The sequence below is a fragment of the Chaetura pelagica genome, unplaced genomic scaffold (genome assembly GCF_000747805.2).
Source record: "Chaetura pelagica isolate M959 unplaced genomic scaffold, ChaPel_1.0 scaffold507, whole genome shotgun sequence".
NCBI lineage: Eukaryota > Metazoa > Chordata > Aves > Apodiformes > Apodidae > Chaetura > Chaetura pelagica.
In genome coordinates this window covers 295057-321556 of record NW_009953902.1, presented here as the reverse complement: position 1 = coordinate 321556, position 26500 = coordinate 295057, and the positions used below count along the sequence as shown (strand labels likewise).

Sequence of the window (26500 nt, the reverse complement as noted above, 5' to 3'; positions counted from 1 at the left end):
GTTGGGGTGGAGGGACTTGCCTTTGTTGTCACAGAGGCTGGAGAGGTCTCTTCTCCAAGGGGTTCTGGTAAGAGATGAAAAGGGCCATGGGTTAGGGCTGGGTCAGCTCCCCTCAAGGGATCCCCTGCCCTGGGCAGGGCCAGCAGAGATCAGTGGGGGGGCCTGAAGCAGCAACCAACCCCTCTGAGGTCACTCCCCAACCTGGAGACATCTCACCTCCCTCACACCACCTCAGGCCCCTCAAGGAGCATCCTCATGGGGCAACAGTTGCTGGCTAAGGGGGTACAAGGTCCTGGTCTGATCCTCCTCATCTGGAGGCAGCTGAGCTGTCCTGAGGGACTGCCAGCACACCTGATGCCATGGACATGGCTCTTGGACATGGGTATGGACATGGACACCATGGTCCAGCCCTGGAACTGCTTCCTGGCAGCTCCAGGAGGGTGGTTCAGAGCTTGGCCCCCAAGCCAGGGATCTGAGTCCCTGCTAAGGGACAACTTTGCTTCACTTACCACACAAGGAGTTGACACAGACTCTGTCCTCAGGACACTGTGAGCATGAAGGTCCCTCCTTGTAGGGCTTTCGACCCTTCATGTTGCCCCTGGAACAGAAGATGCCAAGAAGAAGAAAGCATGAGGAGAAGGAGGAACCCCCACCCCAAAGAGGGGGCTGGTTCAACTGGAACAGCCCAGCCAGGACAGAACTCAGGATCAATGTGACAAACAGGTCTTGGTCTCCTGGCACAGGCCATCAGTGCCATCTACTCAACAGTCTGACCCCAGGGCTGCTAAAGCCAGAGGAGACAAGCCCAAGGACCAGGTCCTTCCCCACCCTGTACAGCAGTCAATGGGCATTGGGGCAGGTGAGCTCAGCTCCCTTCTGTTCCAGACCCCTGAGAAGGTCTGCAGTGACCAGCTGCTCTTGTTGGTCCCCAAGGGGAGTCCCAGGGACTCTGGGAGCAGGGACCTGCCTCTCCTCCCATGTCCAGCCCTTCCTGCTGGGACAAATGGGCTTCTCCACCCCAGGTGGCCACTGCTGGGGAAGAAGCAGGCACAGAGCAGGGACCTGCTGGTTGTGCCCTCAGCTCCTGCAGCACCAGCCTTGGGCACATCTTGGTGGGGTGGAATTCCATGCCCAGGTCCCTGCCACCAGCTGAACCAGACCTCAGGGATCACCATCAGGGGGGAGGATCACCAGACCCCCCCTTCCTTCTTTTGTGACCAGCCCAAGATAACAAAGACCTTTTCTGGCTCTTTGTGACCAAGGCCAGGTCCTGCCCTGCTCTGGGGACTGAAGGAAGGACATTTCCAGCACAGAAGCCCCACCAAGAAGCACAAACCACATCAGCCATGGGACTTACGGGGGGTAATAGTTGCAGACAAGCAGGTACATGTCCTCTGTTTCCAGCCCTTCAATCTTCTCACAGAACTTGGACCCACAGCCAATCTGATGAGTGCTTGCCCAGACCACCTAAGGCAAAGACCAGGGGTGAAGAGGAGGTGACTGGGGGTCTGCAGATGCCCTGATGTCTCCTGGCCTTGAAGGCTGTTCTGTCACCACAGCAGTGTCCCCCTCATCTCTTTGTGTGTCCCCCAGATCCCACAACCCCACCTGGCTTTAGAATTCAGAGAATCCCAGACTGGTTTGGGTGGGAAGAGACCTTCAAGATCATCTAGATCCACCCCCCTGCACGGGCAGGGACACCTCCCACCAGCCCAGGTTGCTCCAAGCCCCATCCAACCTGCCCTTCAACACTGCCAGGGATGGGGCAGCCACAGCTTCCCTGGGCAACCTGGGCCAGGCTCTCACCACCCTCACAGCAAAGAATTCCCTCCTCATGTCCAACCTCAGTCTCCCTCTTCCAGTTTTACCCCTTGTCCTCTCACCACAAGCCCTTGTTAAAAGTCCCTCCCCAGCTTTCCTGTAGGTCCCTTTCTATTCATGCCCCTTGACCCTCTCTGAACCACCTCCCCATCCACATATCCACATGCTGCAGCTTTCCTAATCCACCCAAGAAGAGCATCACCATCTGCTTTGCTCCTGGAAACCCCTATCCCTCCATCCCTCCATCCCTCCTCATATTTACCCATCACCATCTCTGCTCCTCATTCCCACCCAAGCTGTGAAGGAACATTCAGACCTTGTACCTCTACCCAAGACAAGCTGGAACCCCCCAAAAACAGGCTGCAGAGCTTGTTTAAAAACAAAAGGTCTTCTCCAAAAGCCTGGTCATGGCTGGCACCATGCCCAGGTCTCCCTGTGCCACTGTAATTCCCACCTGGTTCCCCATCTCTTTGGATGGACTCTGGGAGGAGCTGGGGCTCTGGTGCAGCTCCTTTCCCACCAACCCCATCCCTCCACCTTTCCCACCAACCCCATCCCTCCATCCCTGGTACCTGGGTGTAGTGGCCACACATCTGCCCAGGGACACAGGTGGAAGTTGACAGGTTGTAGTATTTCTCCTCAGCATTCCAGTCTTCCACAGCAAATTCCAGGTCCAGGATTGGAGCCATTGCAAAGAGGTTTTCCCCCCGTCGGCCCCTCTCCTTGTTGTGGTCCCAGATGCACTTCTCTGCATAGGCTTGGGCAAAGGCCTCCAGCTCCACGTCCCAGGTCTGGAAGGAGCTCAGTGTCAGCACCCAGGGAAGGACACCGGGCTCCCCAACAGCCACAAGGACACGTGTCATGGACCCCTGGGCTCTCTGGCCACCGTTTCCAGTTCAAATCCCTTACCCAACATAGTCCTCAGGAGAGGGAAACTCCTCAGTCCCAGCACAACCCAAACCTCAGAGCAAACAGGAGAAGGTTGGTGGGTCAGCAGGACTTTCCCAGCCTTGGCTGGTGCATCTCAAACATCATCATGGACCATCCTCACCTCAGCACAGAGAGCCCAGGGAGTTAGATGGAGGAAGGGAGGAGACTCACCCTGGGTCCCACAGGAGGGGGGCCTGGGGACACCCCTCTTTGAGCAGGGTGGGGATGGGAGGAGAGCAGGAGATACCTCCCCCAGCAGCTGCACAGAGCTGGGGAGCACATGTGCTCCTGGGAAACATCACCTCGGTGCCTGGATCCCAGATGTGGCCAGATGGCTCCTGCTGAGAGCTCCTTCTGGAGAGACAGTGGCCCCTTGGCCAGCTGAGCCCACCAGCCGTGGTCCCTGCTGGTCCCTCACCTTGATGTGCAGAGGGAGAGGTTCTCTCACAGGGAGGCACACGTGGAACCCTACACTGCAGCTCTTTTGGACCATCCTTGCACCATTTGGTGGAGGCAGCAGCTTTGCTTCTGCTGGAAGGGTCCTAAGGGGAGAACCTTCCCCACCAGAGCCAGGGCTGGATCCAAAGGGGGACAGGGCACAGCCCCCCTGCAGGACACATCACCACTGGGGTGGAGAGGGGATGTGGCTGGAGCCCTGAGCAGCAGGGCTGAAGGACCAGGAGGGGAAGGAAACACCAAAATATCCATGATGGGGGCACAGAAGTTTGGGTGACCTCCCAACTATGGCTCCAAGAGCTGGAAACCCCATTTGGGGCTCACCCCCCCTGCTCCCCCTGCCATGGGGCTGGGCTCCAGGAGCAGGGACTTGCACCTGCAGGACTTGGCTTCATTGAAGAAGAGAAGTGGCTTCAGGCCACTTGTCCTCACCCCCTCAGCTATTTCCACAGCAACCAGACCTGTGTCCCAAACAGCAGCACGGGGTGACCTCAGCCAGGCATGGTGAAGATGGAGGAGAAGACACAGCCCGTGGAAAAAGCTCTCCCAAGAGATTGTCAGGGCTGCTGCAAGCTAAACGTGGGTTGTTCTTAAATATATCTATATATCTATAAAATAAAATCATGCCTTTGGCTCCAGGTCTTGTGTGTTGGAGCAGGAACCACCCCTGCTGTGAGGGGAGCACCTCAAAGCACAGGAGCTGCCACCAGCGCTTCACCCAGGAGCAGCAGCTACTGGTTCAGAGCTGCTGCTGCCTTAAGGACCTTGAGAAACTGTTTCCCTCAGGTTTTCTCTAAGACTTTGGCTCCAAAGCCCTAATTCTCACAGTTTTCTGTGCCTTGGGTGGGTGTCCATAGGATCGTGGTGCTTCTGGTCCTGGCTCTGTCCCCTTGGGGTCTGGAGTCACCTCTTAGACCTCCTCTGCCTGAAGATGGTGGGATTTTTGCTTCATTTGCTCACTCACCTCCCATTTACCAGCCCAGAAAGGTTTAAAATTCAGCCTGAGCAACTTTTGGGCCAGAGGGGTCTCCTCCAAGCCCACCATGACCCAAAGACCCTCCAGCTGTCCCTGAGAAACTGTTCTCCTCCTCCACAAGTGGAGCAAACAGTGAGAAAACATCACGTGTGGTGCAAGAGCAAACCTGACAGCCACATTTTAATCAAGGGTCTGAGTAAAACAACAAGCAGCACCAGCTCAGAAGCTTGTTTCTGTACCCACTGCAGCCAGATGTGGGGGTGGACACCTGACTCAGTTTCCCCAAGCAAAATGGGAGATCCTCCAACCCTGCACAGGTTGAGGTGGGGATCAGGAGAGTGAAGAAAAGCCCAGATAACTGGATGACCAACAACTGAAGCCCCCTCTCCTGCAAATGCCCCACACAGCAGGATTTCCTCCTCCAGCCTGGGACAGTGTCTCTCCTGCTTTTCCTCCCCAAATTGCTCCAGAAGGGACTCCTGGGAGCAAGAGCTGCTCCCATGCAGGGCATCAGGGGACTCAGATCACACTCAGGAACTTCCAAAACCAAATCAAAACATCAAAACCCAAAATCAAATAAAAAAACAACTCAATAGGTGAAAAGAAACTCGTTTCTTTAGAGGCAATTTAGAACCTCCCTCCATTTTCCAACCCTTTTTGCTCTACCTCCCCTAAGAAAACCCTGATCCCTCCTAGAATGAAGATCAAGGCTCCTGCCACACAAACACCCTCCAAAATTCCCCTGCAATAAAATCCACTTACCATCCTCAGCATATCCACAGCAGGAGGGGAGACCTGGGAACGGTATTTATTGTGCTCATCCAAGATGATTTTCTTCTCTTCATCACTCAGGGACCAGCTCAGCTCCAGTGCTGTGAGCAAGAGGAACACAGAAGGAAGACCTGAGCTCAGCATCTTGCAGCCCCAGCTTCTGCTTCTTAGCAGCCCACGGCTCTGGCAGGAGGATTTAAAGCACCTCCCAAAAAGCAAGGAACACCCAACAGCTTGAAAATTGGGGAGGAAATGTATTTATTAGAGTTTGGGAGCCACGAGTTCCACACCCAGCTCACATACTGGCCCTGATGGGGGAGCAGCAGTGGGGCTGGTGCCAGCAAGTGTGCAGGGTCCACCCCCCAAGTCAGCCCCTCTCTCCCTGATTCATAATCCTTGGATTGGCACTTTCATCCCAGACTCTGCTGCTCCAAACCTCAGACATCCCCTCCAGCCCCCAGTTATGGGTCCTCTCTCCCACCTCCTGTCCCTTTTCTCTCCCATCAACCAGCCCAGCCCTGTTTTACACCAGGATCCTGTCCCTGAAACCAGCTGTGTCTGGGAATGAAGGCAACAAGATGTAACTGCTGAGAACAGCTCATGGTGCAGGAACTCCCCAGCTGGGAGCCAGAGCCCACCCCAGCCAGCCCAGTTTCCCAGCTGGGGGGAAGCAGCTGGGAAACACCCTCCTGGGACTCCCCCCAGCCTGCTGGGAATGGGGTTTGCCAGAGGGTTGATACCCCCTTCCCTGTGCCATCAGGAGGAGGGTGGGCAGGAGAGGAAGAACAAGATATAAAGCTGAAATGGTCCCCCAAAGAAAGGGAGCTGAGATCCTCCAGCTGCCTTCAGGGCTGGCTGAACACCCAGCCCTGTGCTCTGCTTGGGCAGCCTCTGCTCCCTGCCCAGCCAGACACCTGGAGGACTCAACATCAGGTGTCCTGAGTGACCTGGTCATGGAGAGGGTCTGGCAGAGCCCCCCCCAGCCTGCCTGCAGCCTCTTCCTCCCCATCTGTGATTGTGCAACCAGCCTGGCTCTGCTCCAGGAGCTGCCTGTGGAGACCACAGGCTGTTGGGAAGGAGCAGGGTGGGCAGCTCTGGCCAGCAGAGCCAAGCTACTCACAGGCTGTTGGCTCTGCCTCCCCTCCCAGCTCCCCAGGGAATGCTTTCCTGTCATCCCTTCAGCTTTGGACCACATTGATCACCTCTCATGCCACAAGAGCATTCCTACTGCCCCCCAAATCTCTTACCTCTGCATATTAACCCTCTCCTTCATCAGGGCCAGGATCTACCATGATTTTGATTTCTGCAAGCAGGCTCTGAGGCCAACACCTCACCAGGTTATCCTCAACTCAAACCAGAGCTTCTCATTTATTCCTAAGGTGACCTGCAGGCCTGGAATCTGGGTGAAGGCAAACCCATCTCCATCATGAGACACCTCAGCAGCTCTGGGGCTGCATGTCTGGAGAAACATCTAGAAAGGATCAACTCTGGCTCCAACTCCTGGAGGCAGCTCCCTGTGGCCTCCTTGCACTGAGAAGACCCCAATGCACCTCCTGGTCTCTGCAAACATGATGGGGAGATGAAGGGCCAAGCTCCACTGAGCCCCCTGGCCCTCCAGCACCCTGACTAAGCCTGGCAGGAGATAGCACAGCAACAAGGATCAAGGAAAATGGGACACAGGGGGAGAAGAGTCCTGGAGGAGCCCCAACCAGGGCACGTGGCTCCTGGGGAACCACGAGGAACAGCCCCTGCACTGGGCAAGGTCAGGAGTGGCTGCTGGCCAGGGCTGCTGGGCCAGTTCTCAACTCCCCAACCTGCCCCGACAGCTCTTTCTGGAGCCAACATCTGAGCCCTGGAGATGAGCAGCACGAGCTCCAAACCCCACCCTGGAGCTGCTGGTGTCCAGCGGCATGAGGTCAGCGAGGCAGGAATGTGGCTTTTCCCTCTGCTGGCTCCAGCCCCTCCACCCTGGGGAACCACAGACCTTGCAGGAGCCAGGAGCTGCATGGTGGACACCTGATGGCACATCCCAGGCCCAGCTGAAGGCTGGTGGCCTCCAGAAAGGCACAACTTCCCACAGCAGAGCCAAGGAAACCTGGGTTTCTCCTGACTCACGTCTTGAGGGTCTTCAAGCAGGGTTTCTAACAATCCACGTTGTCCTGGGATCTTTCTCTCCTCTACTTGCCTGTTTCTATGACCTCTGGAGGACCTCATTGTCTTCTACCCCTCACAGCTTGGCTGAAATCAGCTGAATTGTGAAGGAAGGACAGAGATGATTGGGAAGGACAGAGATTGTTGCATCAACTTTGTTTAGGGAACCAGGATAAAACTGAAAACGTTTTCCCCAAGTGTTTCTTTTCACATTTTCCAAACAAAACTCTCCTGACTTTTCACTTGAAATGACATTGCCACTTAGAAAAAGGGCCCTAAAAAGGGTTAAATAACCCCTCAGTGGCCCAATATGCAACACCAAAAAGAAAATCAACCAGGAAAGGAGCAAAGCTGCATTAACACTTGTCTTTAATTGCAAAAAAAGTAGAAACTTCTTTTTCTTTTTAATTCTTCTTACATACAAATCTCATTTATTTACACACTTTACAAGGCTTTTCCCAAGTATTTACAAAGTTTGCAATATATTAAATTATGACCCTCCATAAAATTCTGCTTCAAGTGCATATTTACATTCTTTTTTTTGTCTTTTCAATCCACCACTGAACTGATACTGAAACAGTCTTTTAGGCAAATTATAGCTTCACTTCCCAGCACCCCTGAGCCTTTAGAATGTGTCTCCCCTCCCTGTAGACAAAGAGAAAATGCTAAAAATAAATCACCTGTCATTTGTTTAAATCTCCAAAGCAAAGGGGAAGTCCAGCATCTCCCTTGTTTCACTCAGCAGGACAGTAAATCTATCCTTTAAAGGAGGAGTTTCCTGAAGGGGAGAACACAGAATTCCACATAAAAAATGTACAAAGGGGATGAAAGTTTGGTTTGCAGGAAGGAAAAGTTCTTTGTGCACCCACTGAAATGGCCTCAGTCTGGAAAGTTCTTGGTTCCCTTAGAGGCCATGGGGCTAAATGTGGATCTCTGAGCCTGGGATTGGGCAAATCCTGGAAGTTTCAATCCCTGGAGCAGCATCACTGATGGGAACACAGGGGGGGTTTCAAAGCAGGGGGGTGACTTTGGAGAGGCTGGAGTTTGTGGGGCTCCATCTCTACTAGGGGGACACTCTCCTGCTTCCCATCTCCTCTTGCTCAGGGTGTTCCCATGCCTCTGAGTGGGATTTGCTGCTAGAAAGCTGGGAAGGTCAGCCCTGAGGGAAGGGAGGTGCTTTGATCCAGCCAAACCAGCTCCTCTGCCAGACCACTACAGCAAGAAGACATAGCAGGGGAAGCTAAAGGCTCCAGACTCCCAGGAAAACAAACCCTAGAAAGCCCTCCTGGGAGTTGCCAAGGGAGGTTGAGGCTGGGATCTGTAGAGCCACCTCAGGGGAATTTGTAATGCCAGTGGGGAGGGAGGAAACCCTCCAAAAAACAAGAAGTCACTAGAAACTGGCAGCTTGGCTCCCGTGGGGGGTGCTGATTTCCTGGTACTGAAGCAGAGGAGAATACTCCTTTCTCCTTTTCAGTTACCCTGAGTTCAGGGCTGATTGAGAGCAGTGGTTAACAACCCCTGCCTTTGGAAACCAGCTTTAAACCACGACTCTCCTGCCCAGCTGAGGGGTGACATCCCAGCTTTCCAGGAGGGAAAGGACCCCTCTGCATCTCTGCCCCCTGAGTGCTCGGGTAGCACCAGGAGCACCTGGCTGGTGTGATTTCAGAGCAGCCTTACAGCCTCTGGGATGTTGGGTGAGCAGGAGTCCCTGTCCCAGCTCACAGGCAAAGTGCTCTGAAACACACAGACAGGCTTTAAAAGCTGGGACAGGGTGGGGAGTGGGGGGATTGTCCAAACCAGCACATTCACTGGGTACACTCAAGTGTGGGAGGGAAGCTAGAGGTGAGGGAGACCTTGGTGGGGGGACACCCCCTCTGTGACTCATCTGAGCACATCTGCCTGAGGAAATAGCCACATATTCCCCCAGTTCAGCCTCAGGAGCTACCAGGCTCTCTAGGGAAGTCTCAGCCTCCTGCAGCCCCTGCAAAGGCTCCATAAAGCTGGGGCCCGGGGTGAGGAAGACAACCAGGGCTCACTTCCAGCCAAGGTGTCACCACCTCCTTTTGGCCATCCTAGTTTTGCCACTTTGGCCTCTCACCTCCAAGTCTTCCACCCCAGCTCCTTGCCTGCAGAAGGCCTCAGCACTACTTCTCTGGCAGTAGAAGAGAGGAGCTGCAGACTGGGGGCTCCACACTCAACAGCAGCTTGGGCCAAAACTGGCTCTTTATCAGCAGGAGAATTGCCCTCCTGTTTTAGTTTAGCAGCTAATTCCTTACAGCTTTTGGATGAGGGAGAGAAAATATACTGGAAGTTTAAAAACAAATGATGTAAACTCCAAAGGGAGCAAGGTTGGGACATATGCAATGTATTGCCTAGACACAGCTCTGGAAACTTATGCAGAGACCATAAAGTGCACTTGGAAAGCTGATCTGTAAACAGTCCAGATTCACCACCTTCTGTCCACCCAGCTGCAATTCTTTGCAGAGGGGAGAAGCAAAATGTGAGAGTACTTTTGCTAAAGAGGCACAAACCTGCCCTAGAGCCACCCCTCTTTCCTCCCCCCAAGTCTAAACAACCACCATAAATAGATCCATTTCCTTAGCCTCTTCCCAAAGGAGCCACCAGGGCTTAAAGCAGGACTCACAAAACAGACATTTCAGACACTTTGAGGATTGTCTTTGCAGCTCTTTTACAAGTGACAGTCAAGGACACTCAGAAATCCCAGCACCACCAAAACCACCTGCAATCCCAGTGATAATGGGTCCAGAGGGTTTTCCCCTCCCTGTGCATCTCTCCCCAAAATGCTTCACAGAAACGGGTCAGGTACAAAAGCAGCACGGGGTGCAATAAACCTTGTCAGCCTTTGAATTTGACTTGAGAAGCTGCCCCAGTGTAAATAGCAACAGTCACTAACGAGGCCCTAATTCTGCCATCACCAAACTCCTGAATTTCCATTCACTAAGAGCCAGGCTGTAAGAGGAGGAAGAGGGCTGGTGTGTGTGTCTTGGCATGCACAAGGTTCCATGTAGTGTCAAAGTGTAAAACATCCCCCAAACATTCACAATACTAAGCCATATTAATCCAATTCCCTTTAATATCTCACTACAAATTGAATTAGTCCTTTTCTGTCCTGAGAGAGTCACTCTCCCCCTTTGGTTCTACAAGCTCTGGTGTGTGTTGGGTCAGTGTTGAGGGCCAGATACACAGACTGACATGGGTGTTGGGACTGTTCTTATTTGTTTACAGGCGGAAAAATAAAGGATTATGCATAGAAATGTTTATAGTGTCAAGGCCTCCGACTAAACTCTTTGGAGAGGGAACTGTCCTCTGCCTTTTCCTTGGACAAGAGCCAGACCTGGTCATCCCACTTGGCAGCCTTTGTCAGACCTAGCAAGATCAGTACAATGTTTGCTCCCAATTCTCCTGGCCTTGTTCAAAAACAAAGGCTGGACAGACATTTTTTTTCCATTCCGTCATTTTACGCAGACCTAAAATATTTACAGAGGAAAAAAGATTCTCACTCCTGAGAACAGAGTCAACTCACTTTCAAACCAAACCCCTCCCAATTCCATATTAACAAGTGTGAGAGTATGTCCTGAAGCCCAGCCCTGGCTTGTGAGTTCAGCCTGAGACATCTGCAAATGATCTTCAACAGCAGGATGAGATCCAAGGGATCGGACTTGGAAGGGAACGGCAGCATCCGCAGCCTGCGAAGCCCGAGCCTCTCCTGGGGCATTGGGCAGAGCAGAGCTCCAGCAGCAGGAAACATGTGAAGGCAGCTTGGAAAGGACTCAGGAATCCGCAGCCTGTGCAGCCAGAGCCTCTCCTGGGGCATTGGGCAGAGCAGAGCTCCAGCAGCAGGAAACATGTGAAGGCAGCTTGGAAAGGACTCAGGAAAAACCAACGTTCATTCTGAAGGCAAAAGTTTCAGGTCTGGAAGGAGCTGATGCAAAGAAAATGCCAAGGATGAGGAAGGTTTCGGGTACTGCCTGGGCTGGGAAGGCGGGCGAGGAGCACGGAAATGGTGGAGCAGCCCAGGGGTCTCAGGTGCACCAGGAGAAGGTGGAAGTTGCACAGAGCAGCTCTGCATCAAGCCCCATCTCCATCCAGAACTGCTGAGCTCTCAGCACCAGCACCACTGACACTTGCATCAGTATTTTTTGTAGGAAAGGAGGTGAGGAGAAAAAAAAACCTAAAGCACAGTTGCTGTTTGACTCACTCACAACCCGCTGGGAGAGAAACAGCAGAGGAGTGATCCCAAGACACACAGAAGAGATTGTTTTGGTACAAAAAGGATGCAGTGGGTGAGGGTCTGCAAGGCTCCTCCATGGAGCACAGAGCAGAGATTGGCTTTGCAGGGCACACTACTGAGGCACACAGCTATGGAGGTGGTGGAGAGATGGGGTGGAGTTGGGACCCATCACCAGCTCCTTCCCTTGGCAGAGCTGGCCTGACACACCAGGCTCAAAGCCTCCTCCTCAGGAGGAATGTACAGGAAATGTCACATGTCCTCTCCACTCCCAAACCCCCTTAGGGAGTTTCAGAAGTGCCACAATTCACAAAGGACACAAGGTGAATCTCATCCTGAGAAATCCCTCTGCTACTCCTGGATTAAAAAAAAACCACAACACAACAAACCCTTTTGCTGCAAACCCAGGGCTTACCTGAGGGGACAGGGAAGGTCAGGAACAGCTTGAGCTTCTCCCAAAATACATTGAGGAAAGGCAAAGAATTACCTCAGGAAAACAGTCATTTTTAAACACTGTAAACATGCAGGGTGGCAAAGCTGCCTGCCCCAGTTGCCCCAGCTCTATTGTTTTGAAGATGTTGCCTTGTCTTGGTGACTTCCCAGCCCAGTGTCCTTATCTAGCAGCTCCATCACAAACCACTGCTGGCTCTGTCCCTCTGGCCATGAAGGTCATAGCCCAGTGATCCGTGCTGGCATAACCTGTGGGAGATGTAATCAAGAGGCTGTGTTAGGTGAACTCATGCTGACTGACTTGCTCACATTTCCCACCAAGTGGTGTGGACATGAAGAAGTTCTTTGGAAAGAGCCCGAGCTGACAAGCTGGGTTTGGAACACCCAGCAGAGCTTTGTCCCTTATCCTGGGTTTTCACATGATATCCCAGTTTGTGCTCCTGGCCACAAACTCCCAGTCCAGAATGATCCCAGATCTGTACAGCAGCAAGCTGGCACACACCAGTCTGGAGGTGGTAATGGTCCACACCACCTACCCAAGAGTCAGAAAAGGGCCAGTGGCCTGACTCCAAGGGATCTCCCAGACCCTGCACGTTACAGCACCAGTACTCACCCATATCTCCAGCTTCCAGCTCCATCTTGAACATCTCACAGTGTCCTCTGCACTTGTCCAGAGGTACAACAGTCAAGGTGAGCTGTCCACTTCCAACAGCAAATAGGCTGTGCAAACTGTAGCTCTAGGTGGAGAGCAATTTCAAAAGCCCCATTAGCTTTTTGTGGGTCTGTCTGATCATAGAATCACAGCTTCCCTGGGCAACCTGGGCCAGGCTCTCACCACCCTCACACCAAAGAATTCCCTCCTCATCTCCAACCTCAATCTCCCTCTTCCACTTTTCATCCATCCCCCTCATCCCATCCCTCCCTGCCCTTGTCCCAAGTCCCTCCTCAGCTTTCCTGGAGCCCCTTCAGGCACTGGAAGCTGCTCTAAGGTCTCCCTGGAGCCTTCTCTTCTCCAGGCTGAACACCCCAACTCTCCCAGCCTGGCTCCAGAGCAGAGCTGCTTCAGCCCTCCCATCAACTCTGTGGCCTTTGTTCTCATTTAAGAGTTTCATTTTAGGAGCACCAAGTCCCCCCTACTTCAAGACATCTGCCATGGAGCCATTTTACTGAAGATGCTGACACTGCAGGCTTCTAGCATGATCTCCTCCTCTGTTCTCTTGTGGGCTCTGTGGGGTGTGGAGGAGCTTGGGCAGAAGAGGGGAGGAGGACCCTTGTCTGCAGTTGTCCTCAGTTAGGATCTGCTGGTTGCTGGGGGGAGGAGACAAACCTGTCTGCAGGGCAGGGACTTGCCCCCTTGTCCCCTTCCTGGAAGTGTTGAAGGGTTGGATGGGGCTTGGAGCAACCTGGGCTGGTGGGAGGTGTCCCTACCCATGCAGGGGGTGGGTCTAGATGATCTTGAAGGTCCCTTCCCACCCAAACCATCCCATGGCTCTATGAATACTACCCAACTGTGCACAAAAAGACCATCCCCTCACCCAGCTGGGGTTCTATCAGGTGAGAATGTCCCTGCAAATCATCCAGAGACCTGGAGCTGCTGGAGGACAAGTCCCAGGCAGGGAGAGGATGTCTCTGGGCTGAATTTCTCACCTTGTTCCCCAAATGTGGGTGACGGATGAGGAAGCAGCTCTCCAGAGAAACTGTCTTGGGGAAGGACAGCAAAGAGGAACTGGGGAAAAATTCCTGCAGAATCCGAGTTTTATTCACAGATTTGTTCCTTAACAAAAGAAAACAACCAGGATATTAAAAGAAAGACCATGCAATGATCATGCTTGTGCATAAAAGGCTATTTTTAAGGATTAAAACTCCTCACAAATATTCCTGCTTCATCAACAGCAGGACAGACTGGCCCATAGGAGCATAATTTGACCTCTCAGCTTCTAAACCTGTAGTTTCATATGTGTATATGTACATATGTGTTCATATGTAGTATGTAACTCCTTCATATCTTCCTCTTGGCACCTGCAGCAGGACCATGGAAACAGGGAACAAACACAGCACGATGGATCCCCAAGCTCAGTTTCCCTCCCCTCTTCCCTTCAAAAGATCTGAGTCATTGATCTGATCCATCAATTCTAAAAGATGCAGAGGTGGCCTTGTAGGCAACCAGAGCTGCAACCACATGGTGAGATGGGGGGAATCCAAGTCTGTTCTCCTGGCCAGGGAATGAAACTGGAAAAGAGAGGGTGGGCCTTGTTATTTTTACATCTCTGTCTAGAGTCTTGAGATGATTAATTCTTCTGTACCCTGATCATCCACCCACCAGTGCTGTGGCTGAGAAGTGCAGCAAGAAGATCCTATCCAGGCATCACCAAAGCACAGGGTCGACCATGACCTTCTCCAGGTCTGCTGGACACTGCTCCTTGGCTCCTAGAAAGGTGCCAGGGAACCTGCTCCACACCAGGCTGCACCTTTCCACGTTCCCAAATGGGCTCAAGTTGCACCAGGGAAGGTTTGGGTTGGATATGAGAAGAAACTTCTTCACTGGAAGGGTTATTGAGCATTGAGGCTGCCCAGGGAGGTGGTTGAATCCCCACCCCTGGAGGTGTTTAAATGTAGGTGTAGACGTGCTGCTGAGGGACAAGGGTTAGCTCTGGACTTGAGAGGTGGTTTAATGGTTGGACTGGATGATTTTAAAGGTTTTTTCCCACCAGAACAACCTTGTTATTTGTCACTCTTGTCCCTGTGAAAAGACTTGGCTGACACCCTGGGCTGCTCTGCAACCTGAGAGGGCTCTGAGCTTGTCAACTGTCCTGCAGCCACACTCCAGGCTTGGGAAGAGTCAGCAGAGGGGCAGGAGCAGGGCTGGCCACCACTCCTGTGAGCCCAGACACAAACTGCAGGATCCCTGAGTTTTCTGTTACTTCTCAGGGTTTTGCTCAAGCTCTGGCACCTCTTCTCAGCCAGCACTGGTGGTGATGGTTTCCACTGACAGGATCAGGGCGATTAGAAATGTAAACCAGTTGCCTCAGGTGATGAGACCACAACCCATACGAGTAATATATGGCTTGAAGAACAGGACTGAGCAGTCACTGGGCTATTTTTGTCTTGTCAGGGGGGAAATACCTGAAGTCCTAGCCACAACACTCCATTTTTAGTCCAGAAGTCTTCTCCTTGGGTCAAATTGCTGCCAGCAGGCAGACAGAAGACTCTAACCCAGTCCTGTTCCTCTTCCCCCCAGTTAAAAAGCAACTTGCAAGCTCTTGGTAGTTGACATTGGCCAAGAGCCCGGGCCCCCCTGCAGAAAGGATGTTCACATCTACCACATGTTTTGTCTTTGACCCACCAGGGAAAGAAAAATGGGCAGCTCCACAATTCAGCTGAGTTTTCTTCTATTATAACCTCTGCCAGTTCTGGATCCTGGGACTGAAAATGCTTCAGTTCCTCATAGGAGAGATGCTGCCCTGTCTTGAAAGACACAAAACAAGGATCAAAGCTGTGACCTCGAGGTTCTTCCCCTCTTCTACTTCCACCCCACCAAAGAACATCCAAGCATGACAGCCATCTAGATTGCAAAGTTTCCAACCACAGTGACCATCAGCCAGAGGAACAAGTTGCTAAGGATGCAGTGAGCTCCTCACCCCTGACATCTTTACATGGGGACTAAATATCTTCTTAGATTTATGTTATAGCTCAATCAGCAGTCTGAGCTTGTGGTTGTTTGGACTCATGATCCAGCCTTACAAGTTCATGCATTACCTTGATTAGAAAAGGCTGAGACCTCTGGAGCTTTTCTGATAGTTCTCCAAAGTCTGTTACTATCTGAAGGCTTTTCACAGCAGAACAGACTGTGCAGTTTGCAGGAAGTGTAGAAGTGTTCTGTCTGCAACCTGCTGCCCACCAGTCCTGGCATTCTTGGGAGGAAACAAGAGGAACATGTTTAATAAGACCAAAAAATGAAATTGCAAAGGAAAGAGACTCTATGATAACCTCATTATCCCACGTGTGAAATGCTGAGATTTCTTCTACCTTCCAATGCTCCTCAAAAAGAGCAAACTCCAGCAGGGCAGGGAACTGATCACAGAAAGTTTCCAGCACTAGATGAAGAATTTGGGGATGCAGCTCAGGGTTGTGAGAAATGGGAAAGCTTTCTGGAAATCCCACTCCTCTGTATTTATGAGGCTGAGTTACCTTTTGTCATCAACAGGAGGATGGCAGCCACCATCAGAGAGCAATTAAATTTAAAGAAGCCTGCAAGCAAAAGCTTGTTAATAAGGAGACACCCAGAAGACAAAGAGAAGATTCAGGTTGAAAAGAATAACTCTAGTGTCCTTAGCACTGATGCCATGAATCCTGTGAAGACATTCCAAAAATCACTGCCCTCCACTTTAACTCTGTGTTAACTAAGACTCTGTCCCAGGCAAAGCTGGCCCAGTTTCTGAAGGTGCTGGGAATGTGGGATTTCACCAGGATGTGCTGCTGCTGTTTCCATTCATCCCATGTATTGACTTGAAGATGAAATGGGGAGAGAAGTCCCAGCATGAGGAACTCCTGGACCACAATAATGCTGAACAGCCCAGGTATTTCCATGCTAAAGGATCTAGAGGAGCAGCTGCCACACTAGAAGGACATGGCTCTTAATTGCATGGCAGTGACAGCCCTGGGTCTGCAGCTTTGATCCAACTGGGAGTTGTGTCACTTGGGCAGCAGCAGCAGCAAACCCATCCAGATGCCTGATCTATCAATGGTCCAGGAAAAACCCAAGGCTCAGGACACACCTGCCATGAGATGTCCAGAGATCTGTACTCAGGACAGGCCCACCCACCCCACTCAGTGCCAGCACATGTTGGGACAGCTCATGTCTCCTGACCACGGCTGCAGAACTTCCCAAGGGAAGAGGTGGATTCCCCCACATTGGACAGTGTGAAGTCTCAGCTGGACAGGGTGCTGAGCCACCTCAGATCAACTAGAGTAGCACCTAGAAAGGCTGGATCAGATGATCCTTGAGGTCCCTTCCAACCTGGCATTCTAGGATTCTATGACACCCACTGGGGAAACAGAGGGGGTGGGGAAGGGGAGAGGGAAGAGACAGTGAAACCTGTTTGAAAAAGGAAGTTGGGAAATAAGGCTGCACAGCAGCTTTTCGGGGGAGGGGGGGGGAAAAAAAAGCCTGTCACTGGTTTTCAGCCACACTCACACTCCTGCACACGGGTTGTGATTGATGAACAGCACTTAATAGGAAAGCTCTTGTTTTAATTTTCCCTCTGACATCTGCAACAGACAATGAGGAATGTTAGAGAGGATTTAAGTTCATTGGGACGTAACAACAAGGGATTCATTTTGCTTTTTCCCCCCTCTCTAAATATCTCCAGTCAACTTCCAAATGCTGCATTTCCCACCCTACTGCTGGGATATGAACTGAAAGGGAACAGGATAGAATTCCTAGCCTTGCTGGAAGAAGTGTCTACCCTGCCTTCAGGGAAAGGGGTAAAAAAGGCAAAACAAAGTGTAAAAATCCTGATTGCAAGCAGAAGTCCCACTCCCATGAGAAACTGCTCCAACCTACTTTCCCTCCCTGCTCACAAGAGAAAAAAGAAAATCTTTGTTCTGCTGCCTGTAGAAAGCTTGGATTTTACTACAACAACAACAACAAAACCCTCAACTCACACAAAAAAACCCCAACCTCAACTCACACAAACCAGCTGGTCAGTGACAGGAAACAAAAGGCTGACAGATCTCAGGAGAGGAAGGGCAGTTGCCATGAAGAGAACAAGAGAACTTATGGTCTCTCATCATACAGGGAGGGGCAAGATTGTCATTTCTCTCCTGGGCAAAACTCAGAAGCCTCATCCTGGAGCACGAAAGCAGAGTTGTCCCCCCAAAAAATAATCTCCCCAGGCTGAGGGGCAGCATCCCACATAATGGGGTGCTAATCAGCTTGACAGTTTAGAGCTTGATTCCTCTTTTGAGCCAGGCTGGGATATTTGCATTCTCAATTGCTCGATTCAGGAGGTGATTTCTTTTCCCCATGAATAAGCCAAGCACGGGGGAGTCTCATTTCAAATGCTGCAAGTGGGGTTGTGGGATCTTTTTCTTGTTGGTGGTTGGTTTTTTTTTTGGTAATTAATCTTTTAGATTTATTGTTGAGGGTGTTAAGTTTGTGCACCAGCACACATGTGACTGGCATGACAAGTACAAGATGCCAGGGAGGGAGGGAGAAGAGACCATGTGCAGAGGAGAGGGCAGGCAAAGACAGACTGGGGAGCAGAGCAGGAGATTCAGATTCTCTCTTTCAATGACCCTCCCCACATTCCTTTTACATCATCACCCTGCCCAGACACCCTGGGGGATTATTCTGGTGGAAGCAGAGCTGCTGGCTGTGTGCAGGCAGGGTCTGCTGGAGGTGGAACAGCAAGATGTGCTCCTCAGATGTGCTCCTCGTCCCAGCACAGCACCATGTGCAGCTGTCACACCAGGGTCCCAGCCACTCCAGTTCCAGCCCTGAGGTGCTGGGTGTGTGCCACGATCCCTGGGAGGCTGAAGTGCAAGGGAAGCAGCTGCAGCACTGACATGCACAGCTAGCCATGGCGTGACAGGGCCAGTCCCAGCTAAGCTCTTCTCCAGGCTTGTGCTTTCTCACCCCTCTTTGAGGAGCTGCCTTCTCTTTGTTCAGCAGAATCACAGAAACATGGAATAGGCTGGCTTGGGAAGGACCTTAAAGATCATCTAGATCCAACTCCCCTGCATGGGCAGGGACACCTCCCACCAGCTCAGGCTGCTCCAAGCCCCATCCAACCTGCCCTTCAACACTGCCAGGGATGGGGCAGCCACAGCTTCCCTGGGCAACCTGGGCCAGGCTCTCACCACCCTCACAGCAAAGAATTCCCTCCTCATGTCCAACCTCAATCTCCCTCTTCCAGTTTTCATCCATTCCCCCTTGGCCTCTCACTACAAGCCCTAGTAAAAAGCCCCTCCCCAGCTTTCCTATAGGCCCCCATCAGGTACTGGGAGAAGCCCAGCTCCCCACCAGTCATACCCACCTAATCTTTACTTTTATGCTTTCTTAGCTTCCCCAGAACCAGAGCTGCCTCCTCTCTTGTGTCACACAACTCCTAGCACAGCCAGGGGCTGGTGACTCCCAGCTGCTAACACAGCACAGACAAAAGAGATAACAACTTCCCTTAAAACACATCTGTGATTAATGCTAGAAGGAGTTTATGACTTTACTTTCCACCATGCAGAAAAAATCATTTGCAACCCATTTCACAAGGAGCACCCCGCCCTTCTTGGCCATTTTCACTGAGGATCTCCCAAAGTTTTTTGGCTGTCCCCACAACTCTGGAGGGGTGTGTGTGCACAGCCCCAGAGATGCTGGGTGGGGATGATCAGATTGGAAGCTGAGAAGTTACTGAGAAGACCTTGGCCCTGCTCCTACCCGTCGTAATGAAACAATAAGTCTTCTGGAAGTTTGCCCACATAGATCTGACAGCAGGAGCTCAGCAACAGCCCTGGTCTCTTTAGGGACCATATGGAAGGCGAAATATCAGCCTGGCACTGCAGCAGGTTCCCAGGGAAGCCCTGCAGCCTTTTGCTCCAGCAAAGACACACAGAGCCAAAGGCTGCTCCAGACCTTAATGAAGTGTTGAAAATGTTAAATCTCCTGCATGGAGAACTGCAGGTGTCCAGGCAGTTTGCTGGCTCCTCCAAGCTGGTTTGCTCCCCAGCACTCAGGACTGAGAGGCTGAGGAATCTCCAGCAGACAAATGGCAGCTGGTTCTGCACTGAGGTCCATCTGGGGAGCCAGCCAGGACTTCACAGTCCACCCTAGGTCTCCTGTCCTTACAGTTTGTCACTGCCAGCACCCAGGATAACTAGAAGCTCCCCGGAGCCCAAGGCACTAAGCAGCTCCACAGTCTGCAAAGGGTTGGTTCCAAAACCCCAGTTCCTCTTCCCTGAGGATGATACTATTCCTCAGTCCCACCACACACCTCACCAGGGACCAAGTGCTAAAAGTAGTCATGGAATCACAGGAGCATTTTGGTTGGAAAAGACCTTTAAGATCATCAAGTCCAACTCTTAACCCAGCACTGCCAAGGCCACCACTAACCTATGTCCCTCAGCACCACATCTACATGTCTAGGACTCAAGAAAGCCTGGGCTGTGCACTGAATATTCACAAGACATTTCTCTGTCCTTTCCTGTGTGTCCAAGCCTGGCTGCAGATGGTCACTAACACCCACAACACTTCTGGGCTGCCCCTCACAGGGTCCAAGATTCCATCAAGAACTACAAAGCCCATCAAAGTCGGGCTAAACTGAGGGGTTCTTGAATAAGTCAGAGAGGAAACATAAGGAATCCTTATTAATTACAGTGTGGAAGTCCTGATTAAGGAATGCAGCACAGTGGGGGTTTAAAGATGTGGTACAAAGAGGGTCTCTGTTCAGCACAAGATCCTCACCCCTTTCTCACATTGAACTTCTTTTGTAACTCTGAATATCTCTATTTCTGCCAGGAGAAGAAAATACCTCCTAGTTTGGTTCATGGCACGTTTAGGAACAGCTAACAACAAAATAACAGCTACAAATAAACCCATCAAGAAACCTTAGGTTTTCTTCTGGGTAAAATGTCAGCAGCTCCAAGAACCAGTCCTTCATTTCACTAATGGGTAACGGCTGCTCCAACAACTGCAGGATGATTGGTCCATCTCCAGCAAAGCACAAAAATGATTTTGATCCAACGAGACGTTGTGAAATCAAGTCTGCTCAGCCTGGCCCAAGAGGAACTCAGTGTCCACTGGGGCAAAAGAGCATTATTTCCAGGAGAAAGCTGAACCTGCCAATCTAGAAAATTGAAGGCAGGGCCCAAGCTGTCAGGAAAGCCTCCAAAGTCTACTCCAGGCTGCACCTCTGGTTGGGTGCCCTAGGAAACAGGTTGTGCTGCTCTGGCAGGGCCTGCAGGACCAGGCTGGCTTGGAGGAACAGCACAATTTTGGAGCAATTCCCTCCCAGCTGCTGCCACTTGCTGGATGGTGGTTCCAGTCTGCAAAAGGTGTGATGTGTCTGTGTCACTACTGCAAACAGAAGTGACACTAAATCATCTCCAGAGGTCCCTTCCAACCCCTGCCATTCTGAGAAACAGGGCTCTGCTGGGCTGCTAAATACCTCTGCAAACTCTCTTCCCAGGGAAGCAAATCCAAAGGGAGAATTCACTTGATCTGCAAATGAGGAAAGCAAGAAATTCTGGAGGTGTCAAAAGAGAGAAGCAAAAGAAAGAGTTTTTATGTGCTGGATTACCACAATGGTTTGGGGTGAGTTTACTGTCAGCAAAAGCAAATAAACAGTCCACTGGCTGAACAGAGGCCAAAATAAAGCAGTGTATGAAGACAGCTTGGCACCACCCTGCTCTGAGGAGTCAGCCTGTTTTGTTTCATTTTTCCCTTTGAACAAGCCAACACACGTGTCTGTTGGTCACACTCAGGTTATATTATAAAAGGGTTGTTTACACATCCAATAAAAAATAAAATAATCAGATAAACTTGCAGCTGTGCAGGGTTGGGAGGGAGCCCTGCAACCACATCATGCTCACACACACCTCAAAACGCTCCAGCACCCAGAGCAGGCACGTGAGAGTATGCACAGACACAGGAGCAAAGCAGCTTCATTTTGCTTAAGGAAATCAAAACAGAACAGTTAAGACCCAGTGCAAGAGGCTGTGCTGAAGGCAGCAAGAAGTTAGAACTCAGAACACAGAGCTGTGCCAAGGATAAACACACTTCAGGGCTGCAGTTAAGAGGGGAGAGGACAGAGGGTGTGAGAAGCAGAGAGAAGTGAGGCTGTGGGGGCTGCCTGCAAAGGGTTAAAAGCCCAGGGAAAAACCAGGACCTGGCTGGTAGCCAAGGCAAGCCCCCAGCTACCCTGAAGGTGGCCAGGAGGCAGAGGCTGCTGTCCTCTGCCAGTCACCCAGCCTGCTGTGACCTCAGGATGTGACAGTGACAGGCCATTGATAAGATGCTGCTTAAACACAGCCCTTCCAGCAAGGTTACTTGCTCTAAAATAAATCACATATAAAACCCAGAAACATGTTTTTCAGCCCTTCTGGTGGATGCAACAAGGAGTGTTTAACACAAGGAGCCTCCTCCAAGCTGGGGGGAACTTGCACAGGATCCCTTTTCCAAGGCTGAGCTACGTGTGAGCTTGTGCCTGATTTCAGGGGTGCTGAGCAGCCACTGATCCAGCTGACTTTGACCTGGGCAGGATGTACAAGGGCAAGACCAGGTCTCATTATTAGAAACAAAGTTAGATTTTCTTCAGGGTCATTAAAAACTCCTGCTATCAGTACAAGGTGCAATTTGTCACGTTGTTGGACCAGAGCCTTTTCACCACTGACTGACTCGCCCTGCTGAGGTTTTTGAGCTGCAAGGACTGAACTCACCTCGGGCAGACACACAAGTTGATGTAAGAGAAACTCAACACACACACAGAATCCCAGCATGGGGGGGTTGGAAGGGACCTACTGGCGATCATCTGTTCAACCCTCCTCGCTAGATCAGGATCCCCTGGAGCAGATCCCACAGGAACACATCCAGGTGGGTTTGGGATGTCTCCAGGGATGGAGACTCCACCACCTCCCTGGGCAGCCTGTCCCAGGACTCTGCCACCCTTAGAGTATAGAAATATTTCCTTATATTCAGGTTAAACCTCCCATGCTCCACTTTGTGCCCATTGCCCCTTGGGGTGGCTGGCAGGGAACAGTCACCAACCAGCTACCAATATGACATGAAAAATTCACATTTAGATAGGAATAAAGCTCTAAGGATGTCCTGCAGCTATGAAGGGAAGAACCACTGATAAACAGAGTGACCACCATTATGGTTTTAAAACTTCTGCTGAAGACAGAGAAAACCCCCTGTCATTTGGCTCCTAATGCTTGAAGGGGAGAGGGAAGGATTTGGACCCCTCATTTGTAAGAGAAATGTAACACAGAGGGAGTGACTTGTCCATCCCAGCCTGCCAGGGAAGAAAAACAAATCCAGGTTACCCAGGCCCTGCTTCCTCCTTGAAACCACACTACAAAGCCTTGAATTAACCCCAAATCCACTGTGTTCCTCACAGCAGGTAGAGCCCAGAGGTGTGCAAACCCACCAGCTCCTTGGGGGGCTACCTGAAGGGTTGGTCTACCTGGCCAACAGCTGCAGGGGTGAGAGGTGCTTCCCCCAGCCTGGAGCAGGGAGCCTGACCCAGCCCTGGGGCTTTCACAAGCTCTGTGTAAACACAAGGTCAGGAAGAGCAAAATGCAAACCATATTTCCACAAAACTTCTCAACTGAAGGGACTTTGGTTCCTAGCCCTGGGAAAACAGCTGAAAAAGAGGTACAGACACCAAACTCAAGGGTCTAAGAGTTTCTTTGAAGAAACAAAGGGTGGGAACTTGACTTCCTTAGTTTTAAGATGGGAATTGATCTGGGGGAGAAAGCAGGCAAGCAACACAGCAGAGAAGCAGGCAAAAGGAAATTTACTTTGGACCTAATCCTACAAACATAATGCAAGAGAGAGCTTTGTGGACACTGCTCCTCACCTCGGCTGCTCAGAGGTCCACCCACAGCCACCGACAGACAGGCAGCTCTTGTCATCCCCAGCTCCTGGGTGGGAGGGACTGGGATGAAGGTGAGGGTGAAGGCAGGTCACCCAGAGCTGGAGAGAGAGGGGAGCAGTGTCCTGCACCTCCCAAAAGCCCCACCACCACTCCAAGGTGGAGCTCTGGCATTTGGAGGACCTGAACTCTTCTTGTTCTGCAACACAAACCTGGCTGCTCAGCCCACACCTCCCAGGGGAACGGGCTCCAACCTGCAATCCTGGAGACAGGAAAGCTGCCCCAAACCCACTAATCCCCAAGCAGCCTCAGGAAGGACAATAAAGTCCCAGACTGCAACCCCACACAGGCAGCCTGCCCCTGCTTGCCCAGGCTTGCAGGAAGCCAACCTGACCACCCACGGCTGGGCTTTGTCCCCAGCAGGCCAGGGGACAGCTGCCAGCACTGCTGGTGGGCCAGGGCAGCCTCCAAACCACTAACAGGTGGTTTGCAACAGGAACAGCCCGAGATGGGTTTGAACTGGTGCCCAAGCACAGAAAGCTTCAAGTTTCATCCTCAGCCCCCTCAAAAAAAATTAATCTACCAGGATCTACACAAGAAAAAAAAAAAAAAGGAAGCAGAGTCTGTACATTGTGTCCCTTGGTTATATAAACACATCTATTTACGTGTAAGTCCTGTCTATGCTTAGACACACTTCCTTCCACAGGAGACCTTTTTTTTTCCCTTTTCCTTTCTCTTTTTCCCTTTTCTTGTGGCTTCACAGGTTCCAGACCAAGAGACAAAAAAACCCTCAGAACAAACCCACAAGAAAAAAAAAAAAAAAGGAAGCAGAGTCTGTACATTGTGTCCCTTGGTTTGTGTTTTTCTCTGCTGCTCAGGCTTCCTGCACAGTGTCTTCTCCTGGAGAAGATGCACTGGAGAACACTCCACCTGCTTGTAAGACCTCTTGGCCTTATGCTCACATCAACAAATAAGATGACAAGGTGCAGCTTTATCCCTTCCCTCCAGCAGACAAGGTCAACACTCAGGGCAAAATGTTGCCTGGTGCAGCAGGCAGGGCTGGGAGACTCAGGAGAACATGGAGCCCCACACCCCTGCTGGGTGGCTTTAGCATGGTCCAGCCAGCAGCAAGCTGTGAAGTTGACACCAGTGCTGCTGGGACAGCCCCAGTGGCCACAGCCACCTGCTGGGAAGCCAGGACATGAGGGATTCCCAGAGGAACCCAGCCAAGATTCAGCCTGGGTGCTGCACTCTCCCATTCAAATAGCCAGGGTCTAGTCCAGTTCCCTTTGCCCGGGCAGGATCCAAGTTATCCCAGCAAATCTGTTCACTGGGACATGTTGTGGTTTCCACCACAACCCAATATATTGGAAAAACAGAGTGGGAACTGCCTCATTCCCTCTGCAACTCCCCTCCTCTCCCTGAAGCTGGCTTGCTGCCCACCCTATTGCTCATCACTTCCAAAGATTTCCAGGACCTACAGAAGCATGAAGGATTTTATATGCATTTCAACAACCACCTTGCATCCTTCCTCTCCATCCATCCTTCCGTCTTCCCTGTTCCTTTGGGTGTTTCCCAGTCTCCTCCCCATTCAGCTGGTATTCCCATCAGTAGCCCAGATCTGCTCCTGCTCTTGCTTATCCTCACACTTATGATTTCAGGCAGCCCTTGTCCTAGAAACCTTTGGCTGTCCTGAGGAAGCTCCCTGGGCTCTCCCCATCCAAGGGGGCCCTGGGGCACCTGAAAGAAGAACCTGTGATGGTTCTGAACACAACTTCACTGCTCAGACATGAATATTAAAGTTCCCATATGTCTCTTTCTCCAGACAGAAGCCAAGGGGTGTGCAGAGACTCGTGTCCACACTGAAATTCAGCAGATAAGCAGGAGAGCCATGCCAAGTGGCTAACAGAGCCACCTCTTTGCCTTTTGCTGCCCTTCAAGATTCCTGTCTTTGAGGAAGGAGACAAACAATGGGGGATACCCCATCCCACCCAACCAATCCCCAACCAACATCCCACAGGAAGAAAGGGAGACAGGGAACAGGGCACTGGCATTTCAAGGAACCCCTTTTAGCTCCAGCAGGAAGGTCAGAGCCAGAACAGACAACTCCACCACAACGAGCTGCCCAAGCTAAGTGGAGGGCATGGCTACAGGAGGTGGTTTGTACAGTGAGCTGAGAGACCATCAACACTGTGTCCCATCCCTGCTGACCATAACTCACAGCTTTCCCAGGCCTTGTGTTTTATCAAAGAGGCAGAGCCCCTTTGCCACCCTAAGGCAGTGGAAATTATTAACTGACAATGAGGAAATACTCCCAACTTTTCCACTTCTATTATGCCAGTCTAGGAAAATTTGTTACATTCCCCCCGTGATGGGACCACCTCATTAGGGAGCCACTTACCCACCTTCCTCTCACTCACACTTCACCCTTAATGTCACATGGATGCCATGAACAGCAGAGCTCTCCAGCCTCCACAGCCCTTTCCTAACACACCACTTGGCAAAAACTACTTGTTCTGAAACCCAGGTCAAATGTTGACGTTTCTACACTTTGCTCACAGATACCAAGGTTTGGTTCACAAACTGTTTTTACCAGCTTATTCAGAAAACTAAATTCTGAAGTGACATTTAGCCAGCATAGTTATCTTGGTATGATTCTTGGAACTGAGGAGTTATTTTTTTTAGAGGAAAGGGAACTCTTATGGGAGGTAAAAAAAGCAGGTGTTAGAATCATAGAATGATTTGGGTTGGAAGGGACCTTCAAGATCATCCAGTCCCAGCCCCCTGCATGGGCAGGGACACCTCCCAGCAGCCCAGGCTGCTCCAAGCCCCATCCAGCCTGCCCTTCAACACTGCCAGGGATGGGGCATCCACAGCTTCCCTGGGCAACCTGGGCCAGGCTCTCACCACCCTCACAGCAAAGAATTTCCTCCTCATCTCCAACGTCAATCTCCCTCTTCCAGTTTTAATCCATTCCCCCTTCTCCCATCACTACAAGCCCTAGTAAAAAGTCCCTCCCCAGCTTTCCTGGAGCCCCTTCAGGCAAGGAAAAGAGAATGAGCAAGAGCACAATGATGAAGTTAAGAGAATCTGTGCTTCAGCCCCAGAGAA

General features: G+C 51.3%; 2 protein-coding genes across 2 annotated transcripts in view; both read right to left on the bottom strand.

Annotated features, from left to right (window-relative positions):
- Window positions 1-112: 112 nt before the first annotated feature.
- PI16 (peptidase inhibitor 16) lies at window positions 113-5098 on the bottom strand. The gene is made up of 5 exons (XM_010001398.1): window positions 4946-5098; window positions 2394-2612; window positions 1358-1467; window positions 510-598; window positions 113-129 (listed from the first exon to the last, which is right to left on the bottom strand). Exons 1-5 carry the CDS (start codon window positions 5096-5098, stop codon window positions 113-115), a joined length of 588 nt encoding a protein of 195 aa, XP_009999700.1.
- A 6846-nt stretch (window positions 5099-11944) lies between these two features.
- Window positions 11945-26500, bottom strand: part of LOC104392034 (chromosome unknown open reading frame, human C6orf89) — a 16729-nt gene continuing 2173 nt past the window's right edge. Inside the window, exons 3-7 of the mRNA XM_010001389.1 lie at window positions 15561-15715; window positions 15148-15269; window positions 13452-13578; window positions 12418-12541; window positions 11945-12053 (exon numbers count right to left, since the gene is read on the bottom strand). Coding sequence (XP_009999691.1) covers window positions 11968-12053; window positions 12418-12541; window positions 13452-13578; window positions 15148-15269; window positions 15561-15715 — 614 coding nt within the window. The 3' untranslated portion in view covers window positions 11945-11967. The remainder of the gene's footprint in view (window positions 12054-12417; window positions 12542-13451; window positions 13579-15147; window positions 15270-15560; window positions 15716-26500) is intronic.

What these genes read in the sequence shown, in the direction of transcription:
- PI16 (XM_010001398.1), bottom strand. Translation starts at nt 5,098, where the DNA reads ATGCTGAGCTCAGGTCTTCCTTCTGTGTTCCTCTTGCTCACAGCACTG. An exon ending in TGTGTGGCCACTACACCCAG is followed by an intron (nt 1,468 to 2,393) that starts GTACCAGGGATG and finishes TCTTTGCCTTAG; the next exon opens with GTGGTCTGGGCAAGCACTCA. An exon ending in GTCTGCAACTATTACCCCCC is followed by an intron (nt 599 to 1,357) that starts GTAAGTCCCATG and finishes CTTCTGTTCCAG; the next exon opens with GGGCAACATGAAGGGTCGAA.